The sequence below is a fragment of the Artibeus jamaicensis genome, unplaced genomic scaffold (genome assembly GCF_021234435.1).
Source record: "Artibeus jamaicensis isolate MK-2021 breed Jamaican fruit bat unplaced genomic scaffold, CSHL_Jam_final scaffold_1964, whole genome shotgun sequence".
NCBI classification, from domain to species: domain Eukaryota; kingdom Metazoa; phylum Chordata; class Mammalia; order Chiroptera; family Phyllostomidae; genus Artibeus; species Artibeus jamaicensis.
In genome coordinates this window covers 35,212,882-35,234,285 of record NW_026522030.1, presented here as the reverse complement: position 1 = coordinate 35,234,285, position 21,404 = coordinate 35,212,882, and the positions used below count along the sequence as shown (strand labels likewise).

The following is a 21,404-nucleotide window of genomic DNA, read 5'->3' as shown; positions in this document are numbered from 1 at the left end:
GTGGGGTAGTGTACCACTTCTGGGGAGGCCTCCAAGGTCATTGTTGCATAAAGCGCTGTGGCCCAGTGTCGGAGGAGACCACACTCTGTGTCCAAGTCAGCACCCACCTCTGCAGAGTGGATGGCTATGAGTAGTCAGCTTTTTTCTTTTTCAAATCTTCAATCTTGGTTCTCAAAGGCATCTGCCTGTTTTGTAGAGCACTTCTTCATCAAACGATGGGGCATCTATGTGCTGGTTGGTATATTATTCAAAGGCGTTTTATATTTTATATTCTGTAACACTAGAGTGCAACAGCGAAACATTAATGATCACGTTACTACATGTGAGGTATGAAATAAATTTATGTGAGGTCTCTCTGAGAAACTTTATCTCATTATCACTATTGAATATATTTAAAATACAACTTATAGTTACTTTAAAAACTAGTATGTTACCAAATCCAATAGTTTATAGAGATGAAACATGTATGGTAGGAAGATCAAGTTAAAAATAGAATCTTTATTTTGGAACTTGTTTCACAGGGTCATTTGCACACCAGAATTATTCCTTTTGATGTTCAAAGAATTGTCATATCTTTTATTAAATGAAAACATTCTCCCTGTGAACCTTGACAGGTTAAGATGAGTTGGTACAGCAGAAACTGTTTTTGAGTTTAAAAACGGAATCACAGTGTGCAATTCATCTGGGGACCATGTGTCTTAGAAATCTGTCACTCTTTGCTAAAACAGCCCAACCCACAAGCAGTTACAGCGAGCTTCTCTATCTTGTTAGTACATGTCTAACATAGGACCACACTCTTGTCTGATATACAGGGACTAGTTACTCGGTTCAGTTTTTGCACAAGCATCCTATGTTACTCAAATCTTTCAACCCCAGCTGGCCTGAATTGTTAAACCTCTGTGAAGCTGGACCTCTCTGCAAATGTTAAAATTATTTTGTTTTAGTAACATAAAGGCCATACAGTCAAAGGCCCTCTTGTCCTTCCATGGGGCCCGTCAAATTCCTGGGCCTCATTAGATCAGTCAATGTGAAGAAAAGACTATAAAAAGATTAGCTATTGTAAGATATATTTTAAAGTGTACTTCTTGGCAAAATTTGAAAGATATAGCTCCTGTGTACAGAGTGTCATGAAGGAGTGAAATGCATCCTTAATTCTCCAAGCAGGGAGGAAAGTCAAGGTGGCCCCACATATGACTACTAACAGAGAGTAAAGGAAGCCGCTTCTGAGGGTTCTGGATCTCTCATTTCCTGGAGAGGATTCTGCTGTCATGGCAGAAAAGTGGCTAACATCACTCCTGGGATAATGAGAAACCACTGTGCTATATCAGTTTGAAAACTCCCTGGCTCTTGCACAGTGCCATAAATCCCTCAAGCCTGGAGGGTGCCATTTGTGCAGCCATATGTTACATGTCTCTTTTTTGTTCTTTCAGAATTTAGACCACAGATTTGCCTCGAAATTCATTTTCATTATCAGGAGAGCTGTTGTAATGGCTTTCCTGATCGGTTTCACTTGTGATTTTCCAACTGTTTCTGCATAACACCATTGTTCCTGTTAACATCCTTAAATACCTACAAACCTCCAGTTTTCTCACAGACAGATCCAGTAGAACATCTCTGCAGTACCACTGCACTGCCACTTTCTATGTATTCATCCTTCAGCGATTGATCAGGTCTGGCTTCTGATTTGGCTGAAGACTCTAGAGAGTGACTGTGCTTTTTGAGTGTACAAAGATAGACACTTACCAGTGTTCTAGAAGCAAAAGAGCTGTTGCTCACCTGTAGGTACACACTTTGTAAAAATTCTCTTTTCTTAACTCCCAGAAACTTGGTGAGGGAGTTGAGTGCAGTATAATCTAATGTTAGTAAACTCTCCTGCACAACGGTACCCATACATGGTCATCTATGGTTTCTTGGGGCATGAGTATCTGAAAACTGAGTTTGGCCATCTGCTACAATCAAGAGTATGGTGACTTGTATCCATTTGCCATTAGTTTGTGACTGGAGACGTTGCTGCTTTAGGACTTCCTAAGTAGTGGAGGTTTCTTACACTAATTATTAAGGTGAAACATTTATAGGTAAAAATCCATTTTGTTTTGAATGGGATAAAATGACCAGTAAATCATTGTATTACACATTTATTTTTAAAATGGACAGCATAGACTTTTGTAATCATGCTTTTAAATGGGGAAAGCATGGATTCTCTCGGTCACAGTAGGGTGTAGAGACAGCAGAGGACACACAGTGAGACAGAAGATGGGTTTGGACATGGCTCCGACACTGTCTCATTGCGCACCAGCCAGCCAGTCTCGTCATCTCTGGGTACCTCATTTTCTCAGTTGATCACACGTGAATAATTTACCTGACACATACCATGTCACTGGAGTAATAAGAAGAGCTAAATAAAAGACACTTTCATTTGCTTTGATCTTCTTGGAATAAAAGCATTTTATCAAGCTCAGGTATTACAATGATCTTTGTCTGACAGATGATGGGATCAAGTCTGGGTAAGGGACTTAGTGATCCACGCTGTTCAGTGAGTCCTGAACAAAGATGGGGTGAGCATTAAGGTTCAGATATCGCTGTGCCAGGACCTGTTTTTCTAGGTTATGGCTCTTGTGTCATTTGTTCAAAATGCCTATGCGATAGTCATTTTGAAAATTTTGAATTCATTTATCTACAGATAAATAAATGCCACAGATGCACATACATATGTGTATACATATATATGCATACAAATGATGCATGGATATGTATATGTGCAAATATATGTGACTTTGGGCAAGTCTTGATCTTGAATTATGTACAAAATTATGTCCCAGGACAGACTGGGTTGTGTAGCAATGAAACACAGCCCCAAATCATACAAAAGGAAATGCTTACTTATTTATTCTGAAGGTCTCATGGGGGTTGATAGAGGCTCTGCTCTTGTAAGTTGCCCTTACTTGTAGTCCTAGACAGGCTGAGCAGGATCCACCTGGAACATTGCTGGTCAGAGCAACAGAGAGGAAAGAGAGCAAAACCACACAGGGCCCTTAGAGTTTCCACCCAGCAGTGAGATACCCCCATTTTTAAAAAAATTTAGTTGCCAGAAAAAAAATTGCATGGCCAACCTGACTTTTAGGAGGGCTAGAGCATCATCATTCAGAAGCACATCTCATGATGAATATTAGCACTTGGGGACAGAGTCCAGTGCTTTGTGATTCTGACCCTCATCTGTGACTCTCACTCACTCACTCACTCACTCACTCACTCAGTCACATTTTGGGGTTCCAAGTTCTCTCTTGCTGTTCTGTAAACAAGAAACACTGTGTTATTCTAAAGTTTATGCTCCAGTCTTTTTAATTAATAAAGTTTATACCTCAGAGAAGTTTTAGATTCACAAGAAAATTGGGTAGAAAGTGCAAAGCCCTTGTATACCCCTTCCCATGTACATGAACAGCCTCCCCCAGTATTGACATCTCAAACCACTGATAAACCTTCATGGGCAGAGCATCGTCACCTAAAATCTATACCATTTTTAAAAAAGATAGCTTACCTTCCTATAATATTTTTGGTCAATTCAGCATGTTTAAATATCATTCAGATTTGTTGTGTAGCATCCTATCAACTAGACAACCTGAACTGTGACAAGACTCCACTTTTCAATGAAACAGTTTAATGTTGGGTTGCACAAGTTCAGTTATAGCAAAAACTAATTTCTTCTTCTAATTGAACTCCCCCCCACCCAAATAATATACCAAAATTTGCAATGGATTGGTTAAAATGTTCATCCTAATTAAAAATATTGAGAGCTTTACTACAGTTGGGACAGTTTTAAAAATAGGATTTTGTTTAAATTTCAAAAATAAGTAATATCTAAAACCTCTGGGTTTGGACTAATTAATTGCTATTAATTTGGTTTTATGGTACCAATGGATGTTCTCATCAGAGAAAATTTAAATGTATTTTGTTGCAAAAACCAATGAAGCCATCAAGTAAGAATGACTTCACCAAAGTAGCTCTTGTTTAAAAATAGCATTTAAAAATACTTTTTCTAAGTCTGATGTACAAAGCAGTGGATTTCCAGGACAAAATAAAGTAAAAATATAAACAGATGAACTAAATTAAATGATGTGTTGAATTTTCACCTTAAAAACACATAAAGCTTGCTGCAGGACCCCAGCAAAACACAGCATATTAGACACAAATACATCATTCTCTTCAGCTCTAGAACACCACAGCAGCTACAAGGAGAAAGCAGCAACAGAAAAAGAAAGGCTTAATTTTTTCTTCTTTTATTACACAAAAATTCATTAGCCATGACAAAAGTAATTAATCCAAATGTGCAGTTCATTTGAATAGAATGAGTGGTTTAAGGATCAATTATTAAAAAGTTAATTTTTGGCTATATTAATCAATAATATGAGTACTAGGGAAATTGTTTATTTTAAAAGTAAAAAACAGAAAGAACACAAATGTAATACGTGTATAGTTTACTGTGTTGTAATTTAAATTTACTAATGATAGTAGATATGATTAATGATCTACGTAACTTCTATGAAGAAATTATGTGTATAATACCTATAATAATGAGGAGTTGGCAAAGTGTGTACAGAAGATGGAAGTAGATTAGTGACACTTATTTATAAAAAGGACTTGTGTGGTTGAAGCTGACAATACATTGTCTGCCCTTGGCTGGTAAGCATGATGTGAAATAAACAGGGGCTGCGTGGCCTTGTTCTGGCGTGAAGACTGAGTTGATCGGAGTTCTGTTTTCCTTTCTAGGATGGGCTCTTTCTTTGCTCCCAGCCTCCCGGGCATCAATATCCTTCGACTCCACACATCCATGTACTTCCAGGGCTGGGCCGTGATGTGCTGCAACGTTCCCGAGGCCAGAGTCTTCAAGGCTTCCAGATCGAATAATTTCTACCTGGGCATGCTCTTGCTCATCCTCTTCCTGTCCACCATGCCCGTCCTGTACATGATCGTATCCCTTCCGCCATCTTTTGACTGTGGCCCTTTCAGGTTCTTGTCTTTGAAATTCCATTCGGGCATAGATTTCTTTCAGGCATAGAAGTAAGAATGGTCCATCATTGTATGCTTATTATTTTTTTTTCAAAGAATGGCATTTTAGTATGTAGGGTAAGATCCTTTGGGTATCCAGGTTCATTCTATGTCATGGAGATTCCATCTATTTTCTTATTTGGGAATCACAAAAGGGGAAACAATTTAATGGGTCCAGGCTCTGCCTGGGTAACATATGGACAATTAATCTGAGCTATTTCCATATAAGGAGACAGCAAAGAGCTAGACTAGCTGTGAACGCTTTCCTGATGCTAGGCCTTCACATCCAGACATTTGAAGCCATTGCTATGTTTCATGTGGACCAAAATATTGAAAAAGTAAAATATAAAAATAAATAAATATAGTATACTATCCCCATGCTACTTAGGACATGGATCATTATTAGATAGTAATATAAAGCAGATTTCACAGTTTATAATCCAAAATTCTATATGCCTGTACAATATTAAAGCTGTTTCTCCCATATATTCTCCTTAAATAACAAGGATGTATCACTCAAGCAGTAACAAAGAGTGCAGAAGCCCCTTTGATCCAAACTGGAAGTGTACTTTCTGTGGTTCTCTATGACATAGTTCTCTCTCTGACATTCATCAAGGAGGTAGAGTCCCCAGGATGTGGGAGATTGAGATTTCATTCCAGAAAGGGATGAATCTACCACAAGTCTCCCAAATCTCTGCATGTTGAGTCACTGAGCAGCATACACTTGAGTTATTTATTCTTTTTAGTAAAGAAAATATAAGTGTGAAAAGCCATGTGAATGACAACCGTGATGTAAAGTTGGCCACATATAACTTACGCATCATGCTATCAGACCCAAGTTACTAAATTCAAGTCAAAAGATTTGTTGCCCTTTGACTTAATTATAAAAAAGGTATTTTCACTATTGTTCAAATTATTATTGCTTTATTGGACAAGAAAGAAAATCTTAAGCCAGCAGATAGGGCAAAAACAGCCAGAGTTCTGTCAATTCAGGAAGCCGATGTTGACAAGTCCTGTTCATTCTCCCCACAACCCCCGTTCCAGTGGGCTGAAATAAATAATGCAGAGAGTGACATCTGGAGACTGAATATGAAATTGCAGTCTTGAGGGTGTTAATAAATCCTGGATAAATTTCAGAGTACAAAGTTCAAGAGATAAGACATGCAGAGGCTTCAGTTTACTGTTTTTTTTAAAAACATTTTATTCATTTATTTTTAGAAAGAGGGGAAGGGAAGGAGAAAGAGCAGTAGAAAAATATCAATGTGTGGTTGCTTCCTGCACATCCCTTATTAGGGACCTGGCCCACAACCCAGGCCTGTGTTCTGATGGGAATCAAACTTGTGACCCTTTGGTTTGTAGCCCTTGCTCAGTCCACCAAACCACACCAGCCAGGGCCAGTTAACTATTAATTATCCACACAGCTAAATATCCAGGGTAAGTTTTAGGTGTGCTTTTTAACTCTTTAATTGGAAATTGATCCTTTTCAGAAAAACATAGAAAAGGAACATATATAGGTACATTCACATTAAAAATATCATTGAGCTAAACATGTACAGTGAGTGCAGAATTTTTTTATTTTTGAGCTCTAACTCCTCTGCCTCCACCTCTATATGGGTTACCATGATTTTAATGAATGATTTATGACCAAGTATTTTCTAATGGCACACTTAGACAAAATTACTAACTATATATCACTATTTTGAGATCAAGAAAATTTAAATATTTTTAATAAAGTATTAGGGAAGAAGTTATCTCTATTCTATTTACAGAGTTTTTTTTCCTTGTCAGTTTTCTCATTTTAGGGGCAAAGAAATGTATACTTTTTAATTTGTTTGGACTCAAAAGCTTACAAGGGTTGTTCAGCCCTAGAAATAAGTAGAAAGACCATGTCATAGAAGGAGCTTCATGACTTGCCACCCTTAGGGACCCTGAGTTTGAGGTGGCTTGCCCAGCCTGCCGAGTGAAGGCTGTCTGACCCTTCCTCGTCCCTGGGTAGGCAGCCAGTAGGCCGACATGCACCTGCAGTGGGATGACGGAGACACCACCGTGCCAGCCAGCTGCTCCTAGATGTAGGCGTGTTTTGGGGTACGGCGGCTGTGATGCCTTAGAAGAGCCATTCTGCAAAGCAATTTGATGAGATCGTTTGGCTTGTTCTGTTTTCACAAGAGCTGGTTAGGGAGAGAGAATCTCCCCCCAAATTATTTTAGTACACTATTTAGTGATTTACTTTAAAGAGTTCAGTAATTTAAAAAACGATTTCTCTGGTGTTCAGATGAAGAAAATTCTAATCGCTCCACCATATTTCCTGACACTTGATATTTCTCTCCCAGCCCCTCACTAATAACATGAACAATTTCTAGTTTTATAGGTTTCATACCTCTCTCTGCCAACATTATGGTAATTATGTTTTTATGCATTTTCATCCTATTGCAAAGGTGTTATGTGTTTGTACTAGAAAACCTGGGAATTGTGGAAACATTTTCACAGGAAAATAAACACTACCCATAACCCATGAAGCCCTGAAATAACAACTCTCAACATTTTGACATTTTGTATTCTAGTTTTCCTTTTATATAGATTTGAACAATAACTGGGATCATACAATATGTTTAGGTTTATATTACATTGTGACACTGTTATCACATTACTTATTTTCAGTTCTACTCTATGTGACTATTTTTCTTAATAGTGTAGCTGACTTCTAGAGGTTGGGAATATTTTCATCTCTATGAGTCCAGAACCCAGTAGAATGTTAGCCAATAACTTGAATTAATGAGTGCATAATGACTTCTTACTGTGCACTAAACACTAGGTGAGATGTGGGGTTAAGTTGGGCATAGATTCTGGTCCTGTGGAGCTCTCAGTCTGACTGGGTAGACAGGCCTGCTCACAGACCGTTCTAACTAGGGTGGAGCAGGTGTAGCTACAGGAAAACTACAGGGTAAATGCTGTATAGTCACAGTAGCCTGGAAAGTCTGCCTGGGAATCCTGTGAAGGGGCATATGTTGGCTAACCAGTTGGCAAAAGGGATTGCCAAAGATTTATAGATGCTTCTACAGTTTGTGTAAAATTAAGAGAGAGCGATTCTTGATTAGAGACCTGATCCAGAAAAGTTATCTGAGAGTCCCCAGAGTTGCCAATAACTTTGCATTTGAGACATGCTGTGATGCAGAGAAGACTTTTATGGGTAGGGATTATTCTGTAAAATTCCAGTCCCCCCACTCTAACCACATTCATTAGCACAGCTGGACAGCCTGGAGCAGGGAGGGGAGATTGCCTGATCTTCTCTCTTCCTTGCTTAACTTCTAATGCTGGCTGTATCCCATATGGCTCGGAGGATGGTCAGTTCGAATAGATGAAGAAACTTTAGTGGAATAAGTTGATATAACCTTAAATTATCCATCAACTTCATTCTCCTTTACATATCATATGTTTTTTGTAACTAGTGTGTAGATCTATAATTTGCGAAGCCAACTTTATACTTCTGTAGTCCAGCAACTCCTAACAAAATACTTGGAGTCGGTCTTAATTTATTGAAAGACATTATTAGTTCATGAGAATAAACATTGATCTGGACTTTGTGGATCATGATCATTTAGTAATTGAGAATGTTTAAAGATGAAAAAGAAGTAAATCCAAAATAGTATATTAAATGTTAGGCCAAGTTTTATTCTGATGATATATAAAACTTGATGATAAACAACCTCTCATCTTTTCTGAAAATAACATATTTCCACAGTAAAATCAAAATGCATAACAAAGATAACTTAGCAGGATGGATATTACTTTATAATTTTAATATTATGTACTAAGTTAAGACAGATATCTGCTTTCATTTTTCTAGTTTGTAGGGTTTGGGTCTTATTTTAATAGCCTGAGAACAAGCCCATTTAGGACCTTTGCTTTTAAGACTTATTTATCCTTCTGTTCTTATTTTATGTTCCTAATGGTGGAACTGAGTTGGCACTTTTAAGACCTGTCCAGAAGAAATACTGAGAAAGAGAGGGCTCAGCATTCAGTGTCATTACCTATTAATAGGTCTCATGAAAGAGGTTCGGTGGAGAACGAGACAGCGTCTATCGCATGGAAGGGTGTACTGGATTCTTTATGGGTTTGATTCTGTTATGCCATTCCTGGTGCTCATTGCAAGGCTAAAAGAAAAACTGAGTGTGTTGTTTGTTCAACCCAAAGAGAGTATTCTCCTACGAAAAGAGTTGGCCAAGGGGAAGACTAATGAGTTATTTATAAAACATATTTCTATCAAAATCTTAGAAATGCAGCCCTTAAAATGTGTCTCCCAGTACTGTGATGAATTTCCTACGTGCTCTGATTGTGTTTATGTTGGGATAAAATGTATCATATCTTATTCATGTGTTGACAATATGAGATAACTATCAGGAATTAGAGTAAAACATCAGATTCCCAATCTGAAAGAGTACTTAGGCAGTGTTTGCAAAAGGTTGCCTGTAGGTGTGTGTGTGTGTGTGTGTGTGTGTGTGTGTGTGTTTTACTGTAAACACAGTTTTCCATACATTTTAAATACACTTCTCTCTTTTTTTCCCTCCAGTGGCAAAAATAGGATGTTTGAAGTCATTGGAGAGACACTGGAACATGATTTCCCGAGCTGGATGGCAAAGATCTTGAGACAGCTTACTAACCCTGGGCTGGTCATCGCTGTGATTTTGGTGATGGCGTATGTGCTTTCCCTGTTCTTCCTGGCTCCTTTTCCGTCTCAGCTTTCTCTGCCCTCTCACTCTCTCCAAGGGTTCAGTGCTGATTTACATGGTGCTGAGAGGCTAAAATTTATGAGCCATATTCTGATCCTGTTGGACATAATTCACAGCCATCTGTGTCTGCTTTTGCCTGCCTACGATGATAAGATTTGTTCCCAAGTAACCAAAATAATTATTGGTAAACAGCTAAAGCAAGGGAAACATAAATGCTAAATCTAATCAGCACATCGAGCCCTGCCTCCTGGTCCCCATCTCTTGTTCCATAAAGCAGATGGCTGTGAACACGCGGCAATGATGAGCCCTTGAGTGAAATGCCTCTTGGGGGTCCTACGTGCTGTATTTTAGGGAGTCAGGGCTTGAAGGGTCTTTGAAAATTCACCCTGTCCTGGTACCTAGGAGGCCATCAATAACTGTGTGTCCACAGTGGTAGAATCGGAAGACCAGACGAGTCTAGGACAGGTCACTCAGTCTGTCCCTTCAATGTCAGAAGTGATGTGTAAAGGGGAACTTGGGAGGGAGCTTTTGTTCCCAGGTTCCTTTCACTGGCTTCCGACTCTTGGCCACTGCAGGTAAACTTACATTCTAGTTAAAATACATGCTTGCTATGCGAGAGCTAAGAAAAGCTCCCTAGGACTCCCTTTCATTCCCCAAGACCTTCCTAAGTAGAAAGTCTGGAACTGCCACAGCTCTGAGTCAAGGAGGACAAGTATGAAACCGTCCTCAGGGACGCTACAGAAACAAAGCTGATACAAGGGTTGGATTCATTTAGATAACAGGAAAACAAGGAGACCGTAGTGAGGGAGCTCACAGTAATGTGAAGTAAAGGAGCTGGGTCTGGGCCAAGTCGTTACCACCATCTTTGCGATGGTCATGGTCACGAGCCACATCAGCGAAGGCACGTGTTACATTCCTCAACTGACTGCATTAAGAAACTGACCTGGAGGGGTGAAGTGATCTTCCCTAGGTGAGAATATAGCAAAATAGTAAAGTAGGACTGACAGTAAATCCAGCATTCTTCTCTTTACACCACGATGCCTTCTCTGAGGGAGAATTAATAGCCTGTGGGGATAATTAAACAGTCAAACGTCACTATTTTTTTTAGAGACTAGTGTTTTTCAATTAGATGAAAATGGGCTCAACCTGTTTCATTTTGATACATGAAATTTTTCTGCAAAATTCCACCCTAGTTTTTAAGATAATAAGTTATTATAGCTTAGGTAATTTTTATTCTTATTGGACAGATCACGATCACATACTAGAACCTTGATCAAGAGGTGGCATTTAGAATCTGATAGTAAATCTCTCGTGTTAGAAAATGACAAGCTGGATGCAGCGTGTTTCACCAGATGGCCCTTGTAGTAATGTTTCCTTCTCTGTGTCTTTATGGTACAGCAGCTTCTGAGAGCACGTTAGGCACCCTGCAGCTTTTAAAAGTCAAAGCCCTTTAGTGGTATGCATGAGGTCATGTTTTAAAAAACAGTTACAAAATGTCAGGTTTTATGACTATATTCTTAACTAGTTGGGAGACAGATTTATTTTTAAGCAGAGAAGCAACATTGTTTCAATGTCACTAATGAAATGTTTAATAAGCTGTGGAAGAGGAATGAACACTTTTTTGTTCCAGGCACTATCCTTATATTATTGACTCATCTGCACAACCTTAAGAAGTTGGCCTCACTGATCGTATTACTGATAGCACAAGAAGACCTTCCCGGAATCTAATGGCCAATGAGTGAATTTGAACCCATGTCTTATTTCCCACCTCTTCTTCCCTCCACTCAGTTGCAGCACCAAACATGGAGTTTGGGATAAGTGGGCATGTTCTGAAGGGCTGGAAACCACTTGTCAGGGATGCTCTACAGCCAGGATGGGTACAATTTTTCTTAAAGGGTCAGAGAGTAGATATTTTAGGGTTTGTGGACCAAGGGGTGAAATTGAGGATATTTTGTAAAGTCTTATATAACCATTTAAAAATGTAAAAGCCATTCTTAGCTCATGGGCCATAGGGCACAGGCCAGGAGTCAGAGCAGCCCTAGAGGTCATCATTTGCCCATCCAGAGGCAGGATACAAGGTCAAATAGAGGTCCTACAAGGCTGATTTTAGTTTTGAGGTTCTAACCTAAAACCCAAATTTCAGTTTATTGCTGATTTTATTTTTCAGATCCTGAGGTCTCTTGTTCCACTTTATGGGGCCTGAACAATTGGCCTGTTTTTTTTTTTTTTAATTACCTTTAATTAGAGAATGTTGCATGTTACAAGCATTTTGAATTTCCTCAGTGGGTCATATTAAATCAGTTTAGATGTGTTTTGGTCACTGAATAGAGTTTAGGTTAGTTCTCTGCAGCCAGTTTTATTCCTTTGGAGACTAAAAATGATTTATAAAGAATACACATTTAAGGTGCACCACAAGACAGAAAAATGTGAAGAATAAACAGAGAATTAGGAACTGCAAATGACTTACGGGGTCTTTGAGTACCCCCTCCAATTCTGGGCAGTTCTCTCAGAAAGTCTTGCTATTTTGATACCACACCCTTACACACATGTTCGTTGAGCACCTACTTCATCACAGATATTGCACCAGCTGCTTTCATGTATGTACTTTCATTCAAACTCCTGCCACTCATGTAAGAGATAAACAGACCCTGCTAACCCGTGTCAGTAATTGTGCTGCTAGCAGCAGATGGCTCGTAAAGTATATAATCTGGCGTGTTGCTGCACAGAGGAAATGTGTTCGGTATTAGTTATTTGCCATGAAGAGCAATACCAGTCACCTTTTTTTTCTGCATGTTTTCTTTCTTTATTTGTTTGTTTTGCTTTAAGTAAAGATGAGCTCATTGAATTTTTAGCAATGTTTGGCTGACATTTATTCTTTCAAGAAATTTAAATGTCTAACATAAAAGCCAAGAATATTACTTTACAAAGCATTTTCTTTTTGAAGGGGGGAGAAATGCAAACAACATTTCCTATGGGGAAAATTTATGTTAATTAACTATGACTACGAGGATTATATTCTTAGTTGTAAAAGCCAAAGGAAGGGATTTAAGGCCAAAAATCAGCTTCCTTTTTATGCTACACATTCCCTAAGCTTCAGTAGATATTCCATTCTCTTGAAGGCATTAACATCAGTTTCAAATGTCACTTTTAATTATAATTTAAACGGATACTAATACATTTCCAAGAAGAGTCTAAAATTAGGCCCCAGTGTGCAGTGAACAGAGCCACCCACAGAGGAGGAAAGGACCGGGGCCCAGCCTCCCAGGTCCACTCACAGTCACTGCGTGGCTGAGTGCGCTTTTCCCCTCCCTGCGCCTCAGCTGGACTTTTATCTACAAAATGAGAGGTTTAGAGTAAAAAATAGCTTTAAGTCTGTCCCCAGTGCCAACATGCTATGATTTAGTTAATGTAAGTTTTAAGAAGAATATTGAGGAGCTGAAAAATACCATAAATTTTATTACTTTTTAAATTTAGTTTGACCATCTATTATCTTAACTCCACTGCAAAGGGCCAGAAGGCCGCAAACCTGGATCTGCAAAGGAAGATGAAGCAGGTAGGGTACAACGTATTTCATAGAAATAGTGCTTTTATTAAAGTAGTAGAAAACACCAGAAAAATCTCATGTGTATTTTTTCTCCTTTTTTCCCTGTGTAGCAAGCTTTGGAAAACAAATTGCGAAACAAGAAAATGGCAGCTGCGCGAGCAGGTTTGAGATACGTTTGTGTTGGCAGTTATCTCCCCCGACAACAGCATGTTCTTCCTTTCTCCAGTTGATGCAGAGTGGCCTTATTACCCTAAGCCAATCATCCCACATTCCTACTGTCTACCTTTTCAGCCCTTCTCAGGCATCCAGGGGGTTTGGATTTTTTCCCAGTGGGAGAAAGAAAACTGAAAGAAAAATCCAGGAATGTACATTTAGCAGTAGTGATAGAAAAGTGATCTTGCAAAATGACAGAAGATAGAAAAAAGTCAACATAGTCACATACAAATAGCAGATATAAATGCAGGCTCTTTGGACGATTTTTATAACTAGAAGGATACACGGGGAAGATCCCATGCGGGTCCTCTGAGCTCACCACCCTGGGTCGTCAAAGCCTTTTCTGATTCATTAACCTTTCTTTCTTTTTAATCGCATTAATTTTTAAAATATTAGAATCAAGCATATATCTACATGTCAAAATTACTTACGTACTTTGCTTTCCATGTGAAAAAGTGATGCCAAAGAAGTTGAGTGAAAACTTTTTTCAACTTTTCCCTCATAATTCCTAACCCCCGATTTTCTTCCCCTCTTGCCTAACTCCCAAATTGGTTTAAGTAGAAAAAGAAAGAAATTTATTAGTCCACACAGATGGACAGGAGAGTGGTATGTGTATACGGCTTTAGGCCACTTGCGCCCTGAGATTAGAAGTGGTCGGGGCTGAGCTGCAGTTTCCTGTGGTTCTTTGAGCATTGCTCTCCTTCCAGGGTGGCTAGCCTCTGTGGCCCCGGGAATGAGTGCAGCTGTATCCTTGGATTACTTTTTTATTGTTATTATGCTGCTTGTTTTTTAACTGCATTTAAGTTTTTTCAGTTTTATTGATATATAATTCACAAGTAAATGGTAATACATTTAAAGTGTACACGTAATGATTTGAGAAGCACATACATTATGAAAACATTCGTAACATCGAGTGAATTAACATATCCATCCTTCACATATTTACCCTTTTACTTTTTGTGTGAGAACACTTATGTTTTACTCTCTTAGCAAATTTTAATTATGCAAGAAGTATCATTATATGTAGCTACCATGTTAAACCTTACAGCCTTAGACCCTGTTCATTATAACTGGAAGTTCACACCCTCTCACCCCCTATTTCCCCCACCCCCTGCCGCTGACAGCCACCACTCTACTCTGTTTCTCTGAGTTCAAGTCCATTGTTGGTAGAGTCCATGTATAAGGGATACAATACAGTGTTTGTCTTTCTCTTGTCTGGCTTATTTCACTTAGCACAATGTTCTCCAGTTTCATCTATACAGTCACAAATGGCAGAATTTCCTTCTTGTACAAGGCTGAATATCATTCCCTTGTGTGTGTATACACACACGTGGAAAAGGGGCAGGCAGAAGTAGGTTTACATTGTGAGGATATGAAACACATCTTGTATTATTGACTTATTAATTGTTGTATATTTATGTGTATTACATGCATACACATACATTAGGTTCATTCATCCATCAATGGACACTTAGGTTGTGTCCAGACCTTGGCTATTGTGAATAATACTACAGTGAATGTGGGAATACAATTTAATGATGTCATTTCCTTTGGCTATGTAGCCAGAAGTGAGATTGCTGGATTGTATGATACTCGTATATTTAATTTCTTGAGGAACCTCAGTAGTGTTTTCAGTACTGGCTGCACCAGTTTACATTCCCACCAACAGTGCAGCAGGGTTCCCTTTTCTCAGCATCCTCACCAGCATTTACCTCTTGCCTTTTGATAGCCTTTGATAACAGATATTCTTGCCTTTTGATAACAGACATTCTAAGAGGTATGAAGTGGTATCTCCTTGCAGTCTTCATTTTCATTTCTATGGTGATTAGTGATATTGAACACATTTTCATGTACCTTTTAGCTATTTACATGTCTTTTTTAGGGAAAAAAAAAGGTCCTTTCAAGTCCTTTGCCATTTTTAAATTGGGTTCTTTGTTTTTTTACTATTGATTTGTATGAGTTCTTGGTATATTTTAGATTTAACCCCTTATCAGCTAATATAGCCAGCAAATATTTTCTCCCATCTGTAAGTTGTGTTTGCCACGCAGAAGCTTTTTGGTTTAACGTAGTTCTACTTTTTCATTTTTGCTCTTGCTGCCTTGGCTTTTGGTGTCAAATCAAAAAAATCTCTGCCCAGACCAATGTCAAGCAGCTTTTTCTCTACGTTTTGTTCTGAGATTTTTATGGTTTAAAATATTACATTCAAATCTTTAATAATTTTGAGTTTATTTTGTGTATAGTATAATATATGGGTTCAGTTTTATTAATCTGCATGTGTATATCTAGGTTTCCTAACATCATTTACTGATTACCCATTCCTTATTTTGTATTTTTGGTACCTTGTCAAAAATTAATTAACCATATGTGTGTGTTTATTTCTGGGCTCTCATAGAGGTCCCATTAATCTTTGTGTTGTTTTTGTGTCAATGCCATACTGTTTTGATGACTATGGCATTGTAATATTGTTTGAGATTAGGAAGTATGGTGCCTCAAGCTTTTTTCTTTCTCAAGATCATTTTGGCTTTTTTGGAGTCTTTTGTGGTTCCATACAAATTTTAGGATTAGTTTTTTTTCACTGTTGTTAAAAAAACACCTTTGGAATTTTGGTAGGGATTGCATTGAATTTGTAGATAGCTTTTGGTAGTATAGACATTTTCACAATATTAATTGTTTGTTAACATAGAATATCTTTGTATTTATTTGCATATTTTTCAATTGCTTTAATTAATGTCTTACACTTTACAATGTACAGCTATTTTGTCCCTGTAAATTTATTCCTATGCATTTTATTAGTTTTGATACTATTGTAAATGAGATTGTCTTCTTAATTTCTTTATTTCTGATAGTTTGTTGTAGTATATAAAATGTAAGTGATTGTTGTATACTGATTTTGTATCCTGCAACTTTACTGCATTTGTTTAGTAGTTCCAACAGTGTTTTGGTGGAGTCTTTAAGGTTTTCTAGATATAATATTATATTATCTGCAAACAGGGACAATTTTAGTTCTTTCCTTCTGATTTCCATGCCTTTTATTTATTTATTTTTATTTTAATTTCTCTGGCTAGCAGGATGACAGCTAGTGGGAGAAGGAATTGAGCAAAAAGGAAAAAGGACTCATGGACATGGATAATAATGTGGTGATTGCTGGGTTGAGAGCAGTATAAAGGGACTAAATGGTAGTGGAAAAATACAATAAACACTTTTTAAAAAAGAAAAAAATTGCTCTGGCTAGAACTTCCAGTATTATGTTGACTAAAAGTGGTAAGAATGGGGATCCTTATCTTACTCCTGATCTAGAGGGAAAGCTTTCAACCTTTTACTCTTGCATGTGGTATTAGCCGTGGACTTGTCATATGTGGCTTTTATTACATTGATATATATTCCCTCTATATCAAATTTATTGAGCATTTTTATTATGAAAGGTATTGGATGCTTTTTCTGCATTAATTGAGATAATTATATGACTTTTCCCCACCATTTTGTTAATGTGATGTTTCACATGTATTGATTTGCAACATTTACTGATTTGTTGAGCCATCCTTTAATCATAGGAATAAATCCCATTTGATCATGGTATATGATCCTTTCAGTGTACTGTTGAATTTAGTTTGCTAACATTTTTTTGAGGATTCTTACATCTATGTTCATCAGGGATATTGACCTGTCATTTCCTTTTCTTGAAGAGTCCTTTTCTAGCTTTGGTATCAGAGTAATGCTAGTCTTGTCAAATGAGTGTAGGAAGAGTTATTCTCCTCTTCAATTTTTTGGAAGAGTTTAAGAAGGATTGGTATAAATTTTTCTTTAGGTGTTTTGTGGGATTCAACAGTAAAGCCATCTGGTCCTGGATTTCTCTTTGTTGGGAGATTTTTGACTACTGATCGAATCTCCTTATTAGTAACTGATCTGTTTAAATTTTCTATTTGGTTATGATTCAGCCTTGGTAGGTTATATAATTCTAAGAATTTAAGAAATCATTTTTTTCTGTTGAACTTTTTTGTTGGCTTATGGTTCAGAGTAGTTTATTATAATCATTAATATGTCTGTTATCAACTGTAATGTCTCCTCTTCATTTTTTATTTATTAGAGTCTTCTCTCTTTTCTTCTTAGTATAACTAAAGGTTTATCAACTTTGTTTATATTTTCAAAAAAACAAGCTCTTACTTTTATTGACTTTTTCTATTGTGTTTTTAGGTTTTGGGTTTTTGTTTTGTTTTTGTTTTACTATGTGTATATGTGTGTGCTTGGCATTTCACAATTCTCTTTACTGTTAACTTATTCATTTTTTATTTTTTATGAGGAGTTATTTTTAGTCTTTATTTTTTTATTAGCTCTTTTTAATCTCCTTTCTGCTATCTTTAAGCTTAGATAGTTCTTTTTTTTCTAGTTTCTTGAGGTGCAAAGTTTGGTTGTTTACTTGAGATCTTTCTTTTTTCATAATGTGTTTATCATTATAAATTCCTTCTTAAAACTGCTTGTGCTACATTCCATAAGTTTTAGCATGTTGTGTTTCCATTCTCATTTGTCTCAAGGGAGTATTTATTTTTTTACTTTTTGTATGTCTCCCTTTACCCATTGGTTGTTCAGGAGCATGTGTTTCATCTCTACATTTTTGTGAATTTTCCAGTTTTCCTCTTGTAACTGATTTTTAGTTTTATACTATTGTATTTGGAAAAGATGCTCGATAAGATTTCAGTCTTCTTAAATTTATTAAGACTTATTTTGTGGCCTAACATCTTGGAGAATGTTTTATGTGTGTTTGTGAAGAATGTATATTCTGCTGTTGGCCGGAATGTTCTCTGTATGTCTGAAAGTCAATCTGATTTAATGTGGAGTTTAATTTCAATGTTTCCTTACTGATTTTCTGTCTGGGTGATCTATCCATTGTTGAAAATGGGGTATTGGAATCCCCTGCTCTTATTGTATTACTGTCTATTTCTCCCTTCAGATGTTAATATTTGCTTTATATATTTATACAAATGTGTAAATGTTTTGATGTCAGGTATATAAACACTTGCAATTACTATCTCCTCTTGATGAATTGTCTCCTTCATCATTATATAATGACTTTTTTTGTCTCTTGTTACAGATTTTCTTTTTCTTTTTAAATTTAATCTTATTGTATTTTTCTGTTACCATTTAGTCCCTTTATATCATCTCATACAGCAGTCACCACACTGTTTTCCATGTCCACGAGTTCGTTTTCCTTTTTGCTTAATCCCTCCACACCTTTACTTCTCCTCCCCACCCCCACACCACCAGCTCTCCTCCTGCTCTCCATCTATGAGTCTGTCCCCATTTTCCTTGTTAGTTCAGGCTGTGCATTAGATTCCACGTGTGAGTTACAGGTTTTGACTTAAACTATGATATCAGTATAGCTATCCCTGATTTTGGTTTCCTTTGCACAGGATATCCTTTACTACACCTTAACCTTTAGTCTGTGTGTGTCTCTAAAGCTTAATTGAGTCTCCTGTAGGCATCAAATAGTTCAAGGAGGTATGTTGCATGTAACTGCAGTGCTTTTGTATTGGCTCGAGATTGAGATTGCGACTATAACAATGGGCAAGACAAACACGGTATGATTTCAGTTACATGTGAAATCTAAAGGACAGAATTAACGAACAAAGAAAATTGAAACAAACTCATAGACACAGAAGACGGACTGATGGTTGGCAGAGGCGGGGAAAGTTGGGAGGCTGGGTGAAAAAAAGGTGAAGGGATTAGGAAGTACAAATTGGTAGTTACAAAATAGTCACAAGGATGTAAAGTACATCAGAGGGAATGTAGTTAATAATATTGTAATAACTATGTATGGTGCCAGGTGTGTACTGGACAAATGGGGGAGGACCTTGTAAAGCACATGATTGTCTAACCACTGTGCTGTACACCTCAAACCAAAGGAAAATAATATTGAATCTAAACTGTAATTGAAAAATAAAAAATAAAATAAATTACACTCTTGCCATCTAAAAAACAAAACAAAACATTATTCAATTATGTTTACAATGATGAGTGAAAAGTTCTGACTTCTTGATCTGAATTCTACTTAAGGTTTATTGCTATCTTTATTATTTTAAATAACAATGTAATGCTATAGTGTGATCTTTTTTCTATAATTTGTCCTTAAAATTCCATATATCCTTTGTGAAGGCAGAGACTGTATCTTATTTATGGTTGTTAAGTCAAGAGATAATACAGAATTTTATACATAACAGTCACTCAGTATATACCTACTTAATATCTACTGAACATTGAAAAATATTTTTTAATGAAGAATTATTTTATTGGAAAAATCTGAAAGGAATAAATTTCTATATTAATTACATAAGCAGTAATGAATAAATGTTCCAAATAGAGAAAAACTTTCACTCTCCTGTCTTTAGAATTGGTGAGGATTTTATAAAATAAGAAATAAAGAACTGTTTTGAATAGAAAACTCAATGTACAACACTTTTGGAAGATACGGATTTCAGGGTATCTCATTCAGAATCAGGAAGCACACCAAAAGCAAAATTTTAATTTGCTTTCTCTTTATCTTCTTTCTCTCTTATTATTAATTAATTTATTTATTTTTAACAGCTGCAGCTGCTGGTGGTCAGTAACTTTCAAAGATATGTTGGGGGTCCAGAAGTACTCCTCGCTTTGCTGTTTAAAAGCAGTGCTGTGTGTGAAGGCCCAGAGAAAAGCGTTGTGGAGCTGCTATTCTCCTGGTCTAACCCTGGCGGATTATCAAGATCAGACTGGTCAGTAAGGCATCGCCAGTCCTAATGCAGCAAGAAGGATCTCCACCGTATTCCAAACTCAGCATTTGTTCCTGCATTGCCATTTTCTCCTCGGACCCCTTTCCTTGAGAAATTGAGTTCAAAAGAGGGCGTGACTCAGTAAAACAGATTAATTTGGAAACCTTTTGCTCATTATGGACTTTCATTTTATACATTTCTTCTGCCTTAGTTTTCTTGGCTTGGGAACAGGACTACTTTACTCTCTTTTTCCAGGTTTAGAAATATGTTCCTAAAGTACTCATCATGAGCACTCATTAACTGACTTTATGAAACCACCACCTTGTTTTTTCTTTTTTTCTTCTTGTCTCCCCATCTATGACCCTCCACAAAGATGCACCCAAGGCCTTTTCATTTGCTGCTGGGTTTAATATGAAACAAAATAGGTGTTTCAGAATAAATAACCTAAGTGAATTAGGGGCAGGATTAGCAGAGGGTTGAGGAGGTATGTGGGTCTTAGACAACCCATCTCTTTATGAGTTAAAAGAAGAATGACACTGTCAGTGATTGCTATTTCATCAGTCTGATCGTTCAACCTCCAGTGATCGTATCTCCTGAGTGTCGACTCTCATATTGTTTAATTTTCCTTTGTTTTTGTTAAGGGTAGGAAAACACACACTTGTGGGAGGGGGGCTTCAGTTTCTAGATGTGTTGAAGCATTATTATTTATTTAAAGTTTAAATCGACTTTGAATAGTAACAGTGCTCTTAGCCAGCCTTGTTGTGTGACTTCAGTTACATCTCCTAACTCAAGTCTTTTCCCAGAGGTAAGCCAATTTGCCTGCCATTCCCTGCAATTGACTTGCTTACTTTTATTACTTTGTCTTTGAATTTCTCCTTCTTTTTTATCTTTTACTGGCCACAGAATGACCACCCTGTTCCCCTATCGTTCATATGCTCGTCGCTTCCATCATACCAAATTCAAGGCTTACTTCCTCTGGTCAAATTATCCACACTAGCCTTTATACCCAATTGTATCACTCCCTTGATGGTCTTTATTTGGATGCTAGTATCTTTGAGAGTTTATTAATTTATTGACTTTCCTGTGAATTGTAATGGTTCTTTCTTGTTTCTTGTATGCATGAATTATTGTTCCTATCCA

General features: G+C 37.2%; 1 protein-coding gene across 1 annotated transcript in view; it reads left to right on the top strand.

Moving 5' to 3' along the window:
- Positions 1–20,164, top strand: part of TMC1 (transmembrane channel like 1) — a 119,689-nt gene extending 99,525 nt beyond the window's left edge. Inside the window, exons 16-20 of the mRNA XM_053656415.1 lie at positions 4,765–5,004; positions 9,611–9,736; positions 13,245–13,323; positions 13,425–13,476; positions 20,104–20,164. Coding sequence (XP_053512390.1) covers positions 4,765–5,004; positions 9,611–9,736; positions 13,245–13,323; positions 13,425–13,476; positions 20,104–20,126 — 520 coding nt within the window. The 3' untranslated portion in view covers positions 20,127–20,164. The remainder of the gene's footprint in view (positions 1–4,764; positions 5,005–9,610; positions 9,737–13,244; positions 13,324–13,424; positions 13,477–20,103) is intronic.
- Positions 20,165–21,404: the final 1,240 nt, after the last annotated feature.